At 43.9% G+C, this 13643-nt stretch overlaps 1 protein-coding gene across 2 annotated transcripts in view; it reads left to right on the plus strand.

Moving 5' to 3' along the window:
* Positions 1–13643, plus strand: part of ACOT11 (acyl-CoA thioesterase 11) — a 116755-nt gene that overhangs the window by 9685 nt on the left and 93427 nt on the right. Inside the window, exon 2 of one of the 2 annotated variants that reach the window (XM_085885738.1) lies at positions 11755–11826. In XM_085885738.1, the coding sequence (XP_085741864.1) occupies positions 11765–11826 (62 nt within the window). In that variant the 5' untranslated portion in view covers positions 11755–11764. The remainder of the gene's footprint in view (positions 1–11754; positions 11827–13643) is intronic. The other variant, XM_085885740.1, reaches the window with a different exon arrangement.

Below are 13643 nucleotides of genomic sequence, written 5' to 3' on the forward strand. Positions count from 1 at the left end.
AAAATCCAGTCCATACAAGTGCTGAAAAGTGTGGGGGCCAGTACACACCCCTGACGAACTCCAGTAACAACTGGAAATAAGTCAGAGATGGTACCACCACACTTCACAGCACTCTCAGTACCAGAGTAGAGTTCAGACATCAGATCGATCAGTTTTGGTGGCACCCCACGAAGACCAAGAATCCTCCAGAGGACATCCCGATTCAATGAATTGAATGCTTTACAGAGATCAACATGGGCTGCAAGCAGCCCCTGCCAAAACTCTCGTCTGCGTTCGGTGAGGACGCGAAGTGCAAGGATACGGTCAATCGTTGACCTCTTTGGTGTAAAGCCTGACTGCTCTGGAAGCTGGTGCTCAAGCAGATGGTGGCGAACCCTCTCAAGAATTATCCGAGCAAAGACCTTGCCCGGCACTGAGAGCAGCGTCACCCCTCGGTAGTTGTTGCAGTCTTGGCGATCACCCTTCCCTTTCCAGAGAGGGACAACAAGGCCCCTCTTCCAGTCAGTTGGGATGATGCCTGTGTTCCAGGCAGAGCACAAAACTGCATGCAACCACACGAGTGCAGCATTTCCACCAGCCTTGAGAAGTTCAGCATGGATGCCACAGATCCCTGGAGCTTTGCCCCGTTTCAACTGGTTCACCGCAGCCCGTGTTTCCACAAGCGAAGGTGGACCACAGTTGATTCGAGGGTCAGCAACAGGGATTGTAACACCCTTGACGTCCAACTCGACAGCTGGGGGATCAGCCTGGTACAACCGCTCAAAGTAACCGGCCCAGCAGGCCTTCACTTCAGACTCCTCTGTCAAGAGCCTACCACTCTCTGTTCGAACTGCAGTGCTCCGAGGGATGGGCTTGGATGAACGTAATGCGCGAATTCCACTGTAAGCGGGACGAGAATCACCTGTCCACAGGTGATGCTCTACCCCTCACAGATTCCTCGCACATAGGCCTCCTTGTCCACCCTCAGTGCACGTACAGTTTTACGCCTCAGCTCCCTGAACAGCTCAGCTCTGCCATTCAGCCTGGCCCTGCGACTCTGGTCAATGGTATCCAGTGTCCCTTGAGAGACAAAATTCTTCTTTGCCCTGCGGTGAGTTCCAAGGCATCCACCGGCAAAATCAAGGACGGTGGTCTTGAAGGCACTCCACAACTCTTCAGGACCCCCCAAGTGTCCACTCAGCCTGTTTGCAAACTCCTCAGCTACTCTCTCATCCCTGAGCTTGGCAACATCCAGCCTAGGCTGGGATGGTACCATTCTCCAGGATTTAAGGTGCAGCTTTAGAGTTGCTACAACAAGCCTGTGGTCAGTATTGAGGAACTGAGCAGTCCAGTAGACCCTGCAGTTCTGGATCATCCTCCAACGACCGTCAATGAGGACATGGTCAATCTCCTTTGCCACACCGCCAGCGTTGGAATACCAAGTCCAGCGATGAGCTTGTGGGTGCTGAAACCATGAACCAGCCACCCTAAGTCCATGACTTCTTGCAAAGTCAAGGAACTTAGTGCTATTCTGGTTCATAGTTCCTGTCCCATGGGGACCAACACACACCTCATAACCATCCCTATCAGTTCCAGTCGATGCATTGAAATCACCCAAGACTAGAAGTGTATCTCGTCTGGGGCACTGATCAACCACAGACTCGAGTGTGGCGTAGAATGCATCCTTCACGGTGAGATCACTCGCCTCAGTCGGAGCATAAACAGAGACCATGGAAATGACACCTAAGGAGTGACGACTCCTTAATCTCATAATACGCTCGTTGACCGGTGTTACCTCAATTATCATTGGGGTCAGCTTATTGGACACAGCTACAGCAACTCCTTGGGTATGGTAACCATCAGAGCGACCAGACCAATAGTAGGTGTAACCACCCACCATTATCTCGCCGCAATCCGGTCTCCGAACCTCAGAGAGAGCTGCAATCCCGATGTCCAAACGCTTGAGCTCAGATGATAACAGACAGGTGATCATCCTCTCTGAGGGATAAGACATTCCAGGCACCCACCCGAAGGGACCGCCTCAGCTTAACCCAAGGAGACCGCTGTCTGGTGGACGACACCTCAGCACCACTCCGACACACTCTCCCGCAATCTGACCCAGGGATGTTACCCCGTGGTTTCCCTCCTATCATCAAAGATTGGGGGTCCCGAAGGCTTTGCCCCAATCCCGTCATCCGATGAGCTGCCCTGCGAAGGGAAGCTGCGCAGGAGGTACTCTCACGGAGTGGGTTTTCAGATTTTTTTTTTTTTGCGTTTTTGCGTTTTGTGGAATGAAGGGTTTTACGGTGGCCGGAGTGCAAATCCTGCCACCAACCTCCTAATAAGAAGTAACCCAACTGCAGGAGGACATCTGCAGACACAGTTGGGCACGAGATATGGATGGCCGTTGGCTCACAAGGAGCTCCTCCGCCCTTTGACAGGTTTTGTTTTTAATCCTGCTGGGTGTCCATATCCAAACACCATATCCATAGCCAACATGAACAAACTACTACTAATACTGATACTGTTACTGCTGACATGGACATCGACTCAAAAAGGACTCGAAAACACTGTTGGGTTCCCCTTTTATGAACACCATTTTTATATACCAATTCCCAAAACCGCTGGGAACGCGTCTTTATATGGCAGTTGTAAGCTAGAAACACGTTAATTTTTTTATTTTTATTTTTTGTCGACCAGAAGACGTCATTGGAATACGTCTACATACGTCGATGTGTGTTGGGACTACGTAAAGAATTGGTTCAAAGCACGTCAAACATAAGTTAAATAAGTTTCGCGTAAAAAAGACATTACCGCGATGTGTTTCGACTTATAAGTAGCCTTTGTGGACGTGTGTAAGCGTACACATATCGTGTGTAAAACTTATCCCCATCACATGCGGAACGTGTGTCATACGCCGAGTACGTCCAAAAATTTTGAACATGTTTAAAATTTCTTGACGTACTCTACTCACTACGACGTATGATAGCGTACTTTAGCGTTCTACTCACGTATACCAAACTTACTCATACCGTATTTGACGTGCCCCAACGTTTTAGACACATTTTTCTTAGGTCGGCATACGCTGGCAAGATCGCCAAGGTGTGACCGCGATGTTGTCACTTCCATTCCTACGGCAGTTATGATTCGAATCGTTGTGCGTCAGCCTTTTAATAGGCTACGTCACGACGTCGGCGATGCGTGCAACGCGCTATGCCTAAGTTAGACTCGTTGGGCATCGGTTGTGTAGGCCGACAACAGGTTCAGCATTCGTTGGTATATGTTATCTATAACACAACGAAACGTTCTGTGTCCATTACCAATGCGTTATACATAAGACCAAGTCGCTATGAATACGTCCGAATCTTTAAAAAAAAAAAACATCAAAAGTTCAACGTAAGCCAGCGTTTTACATACATTTTAATACGTTGCCATCGCTGGCTAAAACGTCAAGGTGTGACTGGGCCTTAAAGGGGGGTTATTGGTATTTCATTCAAAAATCTTCTCAGAAACCGACAACCGGATTCGAACCAAACTGGCCGTGCTGCATCGTGTCCATTCCCTAACCTTGAGTTGTGTGTCCCATGGTCCTATCTCTCCTGGAAAGGGGGGCACAACCTCCCCCCCCCAATCCTTCATATTCCCTAAACCATTTTCCTCACCAACTACATGACCGATTAATTATGGACCAAATTTTGGTACGATACATCAGAACAGTGATGTCTCGGAGTTGTGCTCTGTATCCTGATCTGCCCCCTATAAGCAGCTGAAATAGAGGGGGTGGGGAGTTCACCTCAAATTCAGGTAATTTATTTTAAAATCTTTTCAGAAATCGATGGCCAGATGCAGACCAAATCCTCCAGGAAACGTAAGCACCATGACCTGGGTGCCTAAAATTCCCTCATCCTGAAGGTCTACTGTGGTTCTTTTGTGATGGATTTATTTGAGGGTTGTTGGCATCAATTGCCCTTTGGAAATCCTCAGGTAAGGATTTCCTTAAGGTTGAGGAAATCCTTCACAGTCAAGATGCCAAACAGCCATTTCAGGGCAAAGTGTGCATTCGCGTCATTATGAATGTTTTTATTTTTTGTTGATTCATCATCTCTGAGCTATCCTGAATCAGAATCAGCCAGGTGCCAGACTCGCACCCTTGAATTTTTTTTTAGGGGTGAAAAACAAAATGGCCGCCACCAACTTTCAATAAACTGTTTTGGGCTATATCTTCACTTCTAATGCACTTAAACACACAATTTTGGTGTCTACTACTATGTTTCATGCGACAGACAAGGTAAACGTTGATGATTCTCCCAAGATTGGACGACAACAGATGGCGGAATTTGAATCTGGATGGCCAACAAGCTTCAACAAGACGATAACCAAGAAAGTGACCCTGATGATTTCGACCAAAAAGAGCATCAAGCTGGATGGAAGGCCAGTATACGATACCGAATTTATCTACACCCGAGTCGTATGTCTCCAACAATACAGGGATGTTGATATCAAGGATGTCCTCTCTTACGAACTGTCCCCTGTCCCAGCCTCCTTGTTTGATGAGAGCGGTGCGATGCGGGCTCAGTCAAAACGAATCGTAAAGACAAAAATCTCCAAGTTGAGCAATGAAGTCGAATCCAAGGTGTTCCAGATGCTGTCATCGATGGATGCGCTTTGTTATGGACTGTACATTGGCCCACAAATGGTACAGTTGAGGATTGTGTGATCAACTTCATGGGAACCATCAAATACCACCTGGAGTGTTGTGACGTATACCTGATTTTTGACAGGCACATCAAAATCAGCACAAAACAAATGTCGAGATCCAGTCACGCAGGTCATGATTCAAGTCGAAAGCATCGACTCAACTTGCACAAAAAGTGGTCCTAAATGTAGCCTACAACTGATCGATTTGATCTGTCAGTATCTGATGACCCACATGGTGGACAACCAGACCAAACTGGTGATCACCGGAAAAGATCCGACACCAGTACAAGTATGGAACAATTCCACTCTCCAGAGACAGGATCTGAAAACACACCATGAAGAAGCAGATGTCATCATCATCTATCACTTAATTAGAATTGTCACGTGTCAGTGGTGACTCTCACATCAAAGTGGTCTGTGACGATACAGATATCTTTGTCCTGTTGATTCATTTCTACCTCGAGGAAAAGATGATTGTGGATGTCAGCATGGAGAGTCCGTGTGCTGGGAGGGCGAATGTAGACATTCGCCAAACAGCACTGAAACACAAAAGCATCGCCAAATATCTGCCTGCTGTACATGCTCTGACCGGATGTGATACTGCCGTATTTGTTTGGCATTGGAAAGGCCACAGCGCTGAAGGTACTAATGGGCGGACATCATCCCACCTTACTTGGTCAGCTGGAAGCAGATGAGGAAAAGATGATATCTGAGGCAACTACCTTCATTGCTGCCTGTTATGGTTCCAAGGTCGAAGGTGATATGAGGCCCCGCGAGGAGGAGTGATTTAAGCGACATTTTTTTTTTAAATGATATGATGATAATAGGCTCGGATGATAGGGTAAGGGTTAAAATAGTGCTCTATGGCTGTTGTGTCCCTTACATCACTCCTCCTCGCGGTGCCTCATATGTCCACACCAGGCCCGTCGCCAGGGCTCAGGATGAAGGGAGACGTATGAACTGGATGGGGGGGCACAATTATAATATTTAATATTTTTGATAACCCGGTATGCTATTGTATTCATACAGCATTGACTCATCCATACTGAGGTTGCCGTCGCATACTAACCAAATTGATCTCAGCTAGATTTAATATGTTCCGATGTTTTTGGTCTAAAATTATTCGAATGCAGGCGAGCAGCAACAAACTGGCACATTCACAATGCAGATATTCAATGATTAGACAATTGGCACCAACTTAGGTGCACTTATACAAGGTGTTGTCAAGAATTGGCATTAGAAAATTAATATACTAGAGATACAATGACCAAACGGGGGAGGTTGGCACCGGAATCAGTGCACTTTCAAATAACATACAGTAGGCTATGACCTGCGATCATCACGTTAAACTATCAACAGCAAATACGAGCAGCCTGAAGATACCACAAAGTCCGCATTTAAATCAATCAATTACACAGAAGTAAGGTTATGCACAAAGCATTAAATATGGGATATGCAAAGCACCAAACACAATATTTAACTTAAACATCAGAAGTACAAAGCAGCCAACCATGGCGGGTGCTGACCGCAACCACAACCACAACCACAACCTTTTTCCTTTTCTTAGCCATTTTTGTATATCCATGGCTTTTTCTACTGCTGCTAGCTAGCGCTCTCCGTGACTCATGTCACTAATGTCACGACTCGCAAGATTTGACGGTTGAAGGTTTTATTTATTAAATGACGCATGCGCCAAAACAGGTTTTATCTGCATAATTTTAAATGTAAGCACGATTGCAAACACACACATTTTTAATTTTTATTAGAAAATTACTTTTGTAAGATGGAGGGTTGTGAAGGTCACGTGGTGCACTTCATCTTTAATTATGTAAATTTATGTCTTTTCCTTATTCATATTATCATATTATGACTATATTACATTTATACCTAACTTACAACCATTCAGGTAACCTGCTCAATATGGCCTCCATATCGAAGACGCTGATTGGCTATTCCTTAAAACTAAATGATCCACGATAAATATAACCACCCACAGCATCGACATTCAACACGAGGTCTTGCAGCTCTCTGTCGTGTTGGCTGCTGGCGTTGGTGCTTGCGTTATCATCTTTTATCTTGTGGGCTTGGACTGTATTGTCTTGCCAATTGCTTTTGAAGATGCGCTGGCAAGCGCACACTTATCTCTTGACTGTATGTGGAGATGCGCTGGCAAGCGCACACTTATCTCTTGACTGTTATTCAAAGAAGGATATTATTAAAAAAAACAGTTTATCCAAGAAGGCTTTATTATTATATTCACCATGTTGAACATCTGGAAGAAGGGTTTTAGTTCACACAGGTGAACTCTTAAACAGCAAGTTCACAGTGGGTGCTCGTCCTTAAACACTAAGTTGTTCACAGGGTGCAACGGGGCATAAATGGGTGGCATACAAGTGGGGGGGGCATTGCACCCAAATGCACCCCCCCCCCCAGCGACAGACCTGGTCCACACACCGGTATCAGTTGTGGAAGTCTAAGATGGCCAACTCCAAGATTACCTCTGCTCCAAAATTGAAGTCATTGCCGCCATCGCATGATGCCTTTGTTCAACATGTACATCGTGCTCATCAAGTCATTATATGGAAATCGGCCACTCAGTCAGACCCTCCGAACTGGTATCCCATCAAGTATGGATGGCAAGAAGGTGAGGACGGTGCAACGTTGTATCCAACCACACTTCCACCTGATGTGTCTGCTGCAGGTGATCAAGTGTGGATGCTCCACCAGCCGGCCATGTCCCACCGGGAGGTGTGGTTGTGTGGCAGCACAGATGTCATGTTCGATGTTTTGCAGTTGTAATGCTGGATCAGACTGTTGTAACGAACAGACAAGGGCAGGAGCTGCAAATCACGACGACGATGACGAAGATTGAACATAATGTAGAACATTGCATCATTAACAAAGTTAATATTTGTTTGCCTAAAAATAAAAGGTGATTTCAAAATCATATACATGTACATTCTTACTTTAAGACAAAACCCAAAGTCATAGTCAACTATCCACATGTATCCGGATATATTTGTGTAAAAAAAAAAAAATCGTATTCCAATATAATCATCAATTCATTGATCATTGCAAGTAAGTTACGTTGGCTGTCATTGACTATTATTGTTTGTAGTATTAATATTTGAGGGTTCATCAAATTCAATTTCTTGCTCGAAGTGATCAGTGGAACTGCAAAATAGCCATTTTTCATATTAAAATGGTGGCCATCTTGAAAATATGAGACAGGTGTATATATATATACACACACACCTTCAATTTTATCATTATCGGATTCCTTGACCATGAAAACATCGTAGTAGACACCAAAATTGTTTCCATGAAGAACACCATTTGGAAACAAAGGTTGAAAGGTTGGTGTTCAAGGATGGGGAAAGGTTTTAAGGAATAGTTGAATATGCAACGATCCTCAAATTAAGAATGTCCTTGAGGGGAAACTTGAGAAAATGTTTCAGTAAATCCTCAAGTCTTTCCTGAAGAATGCTTTATGCAACTGGGCCCATGCTGTGAACATAAGTTGTGCTCCCCATGACCATCCCATTCAGGAAGGGGGAGGGGGCATGGCTCCTCCTCCCCCCTCCAATCCCTCAATTTCACCCCACCTGTTGGGGAAATAACCATCAGTCCTCCACGGGGCTTTTTTAAAGCAGTGATTCTGCTTTAATATGCAGGTATGTGCCTTCCTTCAATCTGTCCTTCAAAAATGAACAATCTTTCTGAAGGGTCCTAAAGTATTGTCGTGGGCCGGGGGTCGGGTGAGAAGACCACCACGGGGGGGGGGGGGAAGCTATCTCGGCTCCCACCAGACTCCCCGGAATTGTAGGCCGTCACACATTGTTAATTCCGTGACTCGGGTCACTTGACCGACCGTGGACACCAATAACTCAACCATGTGACTTAGGGTCATCCGTCTAGTTAATCCTGTTACCTAAAAATAACCACGTGATTTAATTACCAGGGAACACACCCTCGGTACATCTTGTCCAAACTGGATCATTCTACCGGACTGGATCACTTTAACAGATCGGGTGCAACTGAGCGACACTGCCGAAAGGGAACGGATTGTTGGGAATAAAGTCCCAGCTAAGCTAGGATTCGGACCATGCTGGATCAATGGAGGAAAAGACAAAAACGAGCTGGGAACATTTCTAATAATAATTTATTAACAATGGGTGAGGAAAGGTATGTGGTACGATCAATAGATTTATTGGGGTGTGCATGCAGAGATGGGGGAAGAAAGTTGTAGTGCAACTTATTAAAGCGGACGCAGAGCAGACTTAACCCGAAAATAATAATAACAATCTTCTGCAGGCGTACTTGTATAGACAGGCGACAGGACACACACATGCACACACATGCACACACATGCACACACATGCACACACATGCACACACATGCACACACATTCGCACACATTCGCACACATCCACACACACAGACACAGAAAACCCGATGAAGAGGATTTGAGGCTACGGTCTCTCGGTACCTCTGTATAATTGATGCACAGTTCCTGAACGTGCCACCAATATCTTTGGGGAATGCTCCGTGGCACGGTACCCACCTGACAGCTGGCATGTCATCTCCTGCTTCGGGCAGCTCATGTCGAGACCGTGGGCGTGAAGGAGGGGCTTGAGTTGGGAGGGTGGTGTCAGTCATTTGCGTGGAGAAGAGGAGGAGGTGGAGTCGAGGTGATGATGACGAGAGAGAGAGAGAGAGATAAAGATAGATCCGCTTGGACCTTTTATAGGCCCTGTGGCATGGGGTTACCTTTCTGTTATCGGCCTCTGTACACGTTGTGTGGGCATCGTGCTGGGTGTTTTCTGTGTTGTGGAAATTACCACTGCGTGTGCGTTTGCCAGGCCGTGTTTTCTACGGAGGGGTGTGGGTGTAATGCCTGCTGGCCCTTTGCTGAGGACCCATCTCGCAGCGAAGGGCGCATGTGGCTCAGATTTACCTCAGGAATAATCAGAAAAGAAGAGTCGGAATGACGTTAGAAATTAAATGATATAAGCAAACTAGCTATGAGATCCTCGCAACGCATGTCCCTGTTGTCCCACTAGACAAAAGGGAAGGGACTATCTACATGTATGTTTATGGAATAACTGTATTGGGACCACTATCTGTTGGATGCCTGTGGTTCTGATAACCGCGACAGTATAATTATAGAGGGCTCTAATGCGTTTTTCGTTCATGTCGAGGCTTTGTGTATTTAATATAAAAAATTTCAAACTGAACCGCTTCCTTCACACTGATGTAATTAATTAATTCATTCATTCATTCATTTAATTATCTCAGTCTGCCTGCCTTGCAGTCAATCAAAATTAAACTTCATTCGAAACAGGAAATTTACTGTCTTTGGCATAATGGACACAAACGACAGGTACAAATAACTCGTGTCGGTGTTGGATGGAGTGGTGTAATACAGTGTGCACAAAATGGTGTTAAAGCTGTAAAGGTTCAATCGGGTGGTATTTTGGTTTGCTTCTTGACTACTTCAATACCACAAAGGTTCTGGATTTTTTTTTTTTAACATATCATGGTGCACAAAAGCTTTCAATGACTATAATAGTCGTTCACATAGAGGAAAAGGTTGGGAACCGCTGTGTTGATCGGTTCTGGATAAGTTTTTACAGCGCGGTGACATCGCGCTGTTATATAGTTGGCTATTCTGTCCTGTGTCTTCTGTCACGTCTTCTCCTTCTGTCACACTTATGGCCACGTACGTCCTTTTGTTCTGAGGGCTATAAATGAAAATTTGTCCAACGTCACAACTCTTCCCGTCATGCATGCTCATTCACCGTGTCTACATTTAAATTTTATAACTGCAAAATTGTTTTATCATTCTTAACCTCGACTTTTACTGCCCCCAGCCACGCGATATCGAAGTATTCACTTCTTGTTTGTTAATTTTTTTTGCATTTTTAATTTTCAATCCAATATGGCCACCAGAACACATGACCGATGTTGTAAATTCAATTCTCTACTCGCATCGAGTCGTAGATCAGATGTATGAAAGTTCTGATTTTTATTTATTTATTTTTGGATATGGATTTCTGTTCCACCAATTATGGCTGGAATACCACTTTATCGATGTGATCACACTATATACCCCACAGGGAGTTGACGTATGCCAAGATTCCAATTTTTTTCGTTGAGTGGTTTCGGAGAAGATAACTTTTTCCTTCAATTCCATATGGCTGCCATACCATGTGACCTATGACATCAGAGTTGTCAATAAAATATTCTTCATGAGTTTAAAGTTTAGCATCGATTGGACAAGCGTTTGCAGATATTTTTTAACGAAAATATATGCACACAGATGCGTGCATTCACACAGGCACATGCACGCTCATTGTAATAGTCCTTGCAACCCCTTTGGGGCAAGACTAATAAATAACTTCTGGCAGGTGGGCTGCATCTTTGAACATGCCACCCTTCAGATAGGGGTGTGAAGTCTGCTGTCCTGTCTGCATTTGCGTCGTGGAAGTATGAGAATATCATTGAGTATAGTGGTACTCCATATTGGAGGGATGACATTGGAAAAAAATGGCCACCGCTTTAAATGTTTCCTTGTTGCCGTAGTTGACCGTAAGCTAACATCATGACCTACTACCAAATAGTAGACCATTGTTTTGCTAAAGATGATAAAGGTGTATGGATGCTAAGTTAATAGTAATGTGTTGCTCCATAGAAGATAATTGTAGCTTGAAAGATTGTGTTGGTGGATATCATGCTGATAGATTCCCCCTGTATCTTGTATTAAAATGGAGAAAATCTGAAAGTTAAGTGTGGAGTCGTGCATGTTCTTGCTCACCTGAGCTGAACTGTCCTGCATCCAACAGCGGTACTTGCCAAACCTGTTTCGATAAATGTTCTATTCCTATTCTCCCTGGTTTATTCTTTCTTACCACCTTTTTTTTGAAATTGTGCATCTCAAGAACCAAATAAGTTGGCCATTTTCAAACTAGTATCGTAAATGCTCACTTGTTTCATTGTGCAATGAAAGACCAGATTGACACTGTACTTATTTGTTGTTTTTATTTATTTATAAAAATGAATCCGTTTTCTTTTAGTGGATGTGCGATGGGTGCACTGCTGTGCATTTCGTGTGCTTGCAGGGACTACTGGAGCAGCACTTTGAAGGAGTGAGTTACAACATGGGTACAGGGAATAGAGGACACTGTTCCCTTACCAATCCCTAAGGCCCTCACTGACATGGTCCAACATTATTTGACATTAATCTTTTCATGTTCAGGATAAGTTGTTCCTTTGCTTGATTATCACTTGTTACCCTCCATAGGTTGCCTTGAACGTGTACCAATCTCGCACATAGCCTAGCCCAGACTAAGCTTACCAAATCCATCCATTCATGCATCTGAGCTCTTTGCTTTTGTGTTCTTTTTATTTTATTTTATTTTATTTAAAAAATCGTTGTGTAGATACTAACACTAAATTTGTTGGCTTTATCGACAGTTTGAAGCATTCGTGCTGTATGCGAGCGATGCAAAGATCAAGCCAGGCAAACTCCAAAGTAAATTGCAGAATGCATTGTACACCATGTGGGTGATGAAATGAAAAAATAATTGAAAAGAACGGGAAGCAACTTGTGCGAAAGGTTATCATTTTCTTCTCATCAAACATTATTATCATCATTATTATTATTATTATTTTTTGAACTATTAAAAAAAAATTGTAATTGTTTTTAACCTCCGCCATCTTCGAAGATGGATGGAGGTTACTGTTTTCATCCCTTTCTGTTTGTTTGTTTGTTTGTGTTTGTTTGTTTGTGAACAGTATTTTGGAAAAACTCCTGGACGGATTTCGACGAATCTTGGTGGGGGGGGGGGGTTAGGTATGGTCCAAGGATCATGCCATTAAATTTTGGACTTGGTCCCCCCCCCCAAAAAAAAATTGTTAGAATTTTTTTTTTTTGCATTTCTACATGTTTTAAGTGATTTCCAACCTCCCACCCCCCAAAAAAAAATTTAGAGAAAAAAAATATTTTTTTTGCATTTCTACATGTTTTAAGTGATTTCCAACCCCCCCCCAAAAAAAAAAAATTTTGGAGAAAAGAACTATAACTCTGTCAGCACTGTTGACATCATATTTAATGAATAAGATATAAGGTTCACTTGAGTGACCCAGCAGAACTGGCGGCGGAGGTTTTGCACTCTCCCGAGTGCTCCCCCTCGAGTTAACCTCCGCCATCGAAGATGGATGGAGGTTACTGTTTTCACCCCTTTCTGTTTGTTTGTTTGTTTGTTTGTGAACAGTATTACGGAAAAACTCCTCGACGGATTTCGACGAAACTTGGTGGGGGGGGGGGGTTAGGTCTGGTCCAAGGATCATGCCATTAGATTTTGGACCAGATCGTGCTCCCCCTCTAATTTAATCTGAAGTGATATCAGAAGTGCCTATAATGAATTCCCCTTTCCTACTTCCCATAAATTTCCTTTTGATATTGTGGAATCGTGCATGTACAGCTTATAGCCGCTGGTTTGCCTCATTTCTGGGAGTGTTGGACTGCTGTTAACCAAACCTACAGGGAATACTGTGAGGGATTATTTTATTTATGTTTTTATAACTTCAGGTTGTTGGAAATAGCTTGACCACTCTTTGTTGAAAGAAATGAAATATTTTTACGGTCCACCGGCAACCAATGTGCTTACCCGGCTTAACATCGCATTCGTTGATACAGCACCCAGCCTATTGAATGGGAGGATGAAATATATTTTTGTAAGGTCGGCCATAGAGCCCAGACAAGATATCTGATAGGGAAGCAGAGTACCTCTGAGTTTTCCTGTTGAAACAAGGTTATTAAGTGAAGATCTGATGGAGATGTTCAAGATGATGAATCTGATGGAGATGATCAAGTGTGGAAGAGTTTGTCAGCAGAAGGTATAGTGATAGGACCAGGGGCCACAGCCATGTAGTAAAGAGAGCTAGAATGATTTTATGGTAG

This window comes from Eptatretus burgeri, chromosome 6 (genome assembly GCF_056783735.1).
Source record: "Eptatretus burgeri isolate ZD-2024b chromosome 6, Ebu_testis_v1, whole genome shotgun sequence".
Taxonomy (NCBI): Eukaryota; Metazoa; Chordata; class Myxini; order Myxiniformes; family Myxinidae; genus Eptatretus; species Eptatretus burgeri.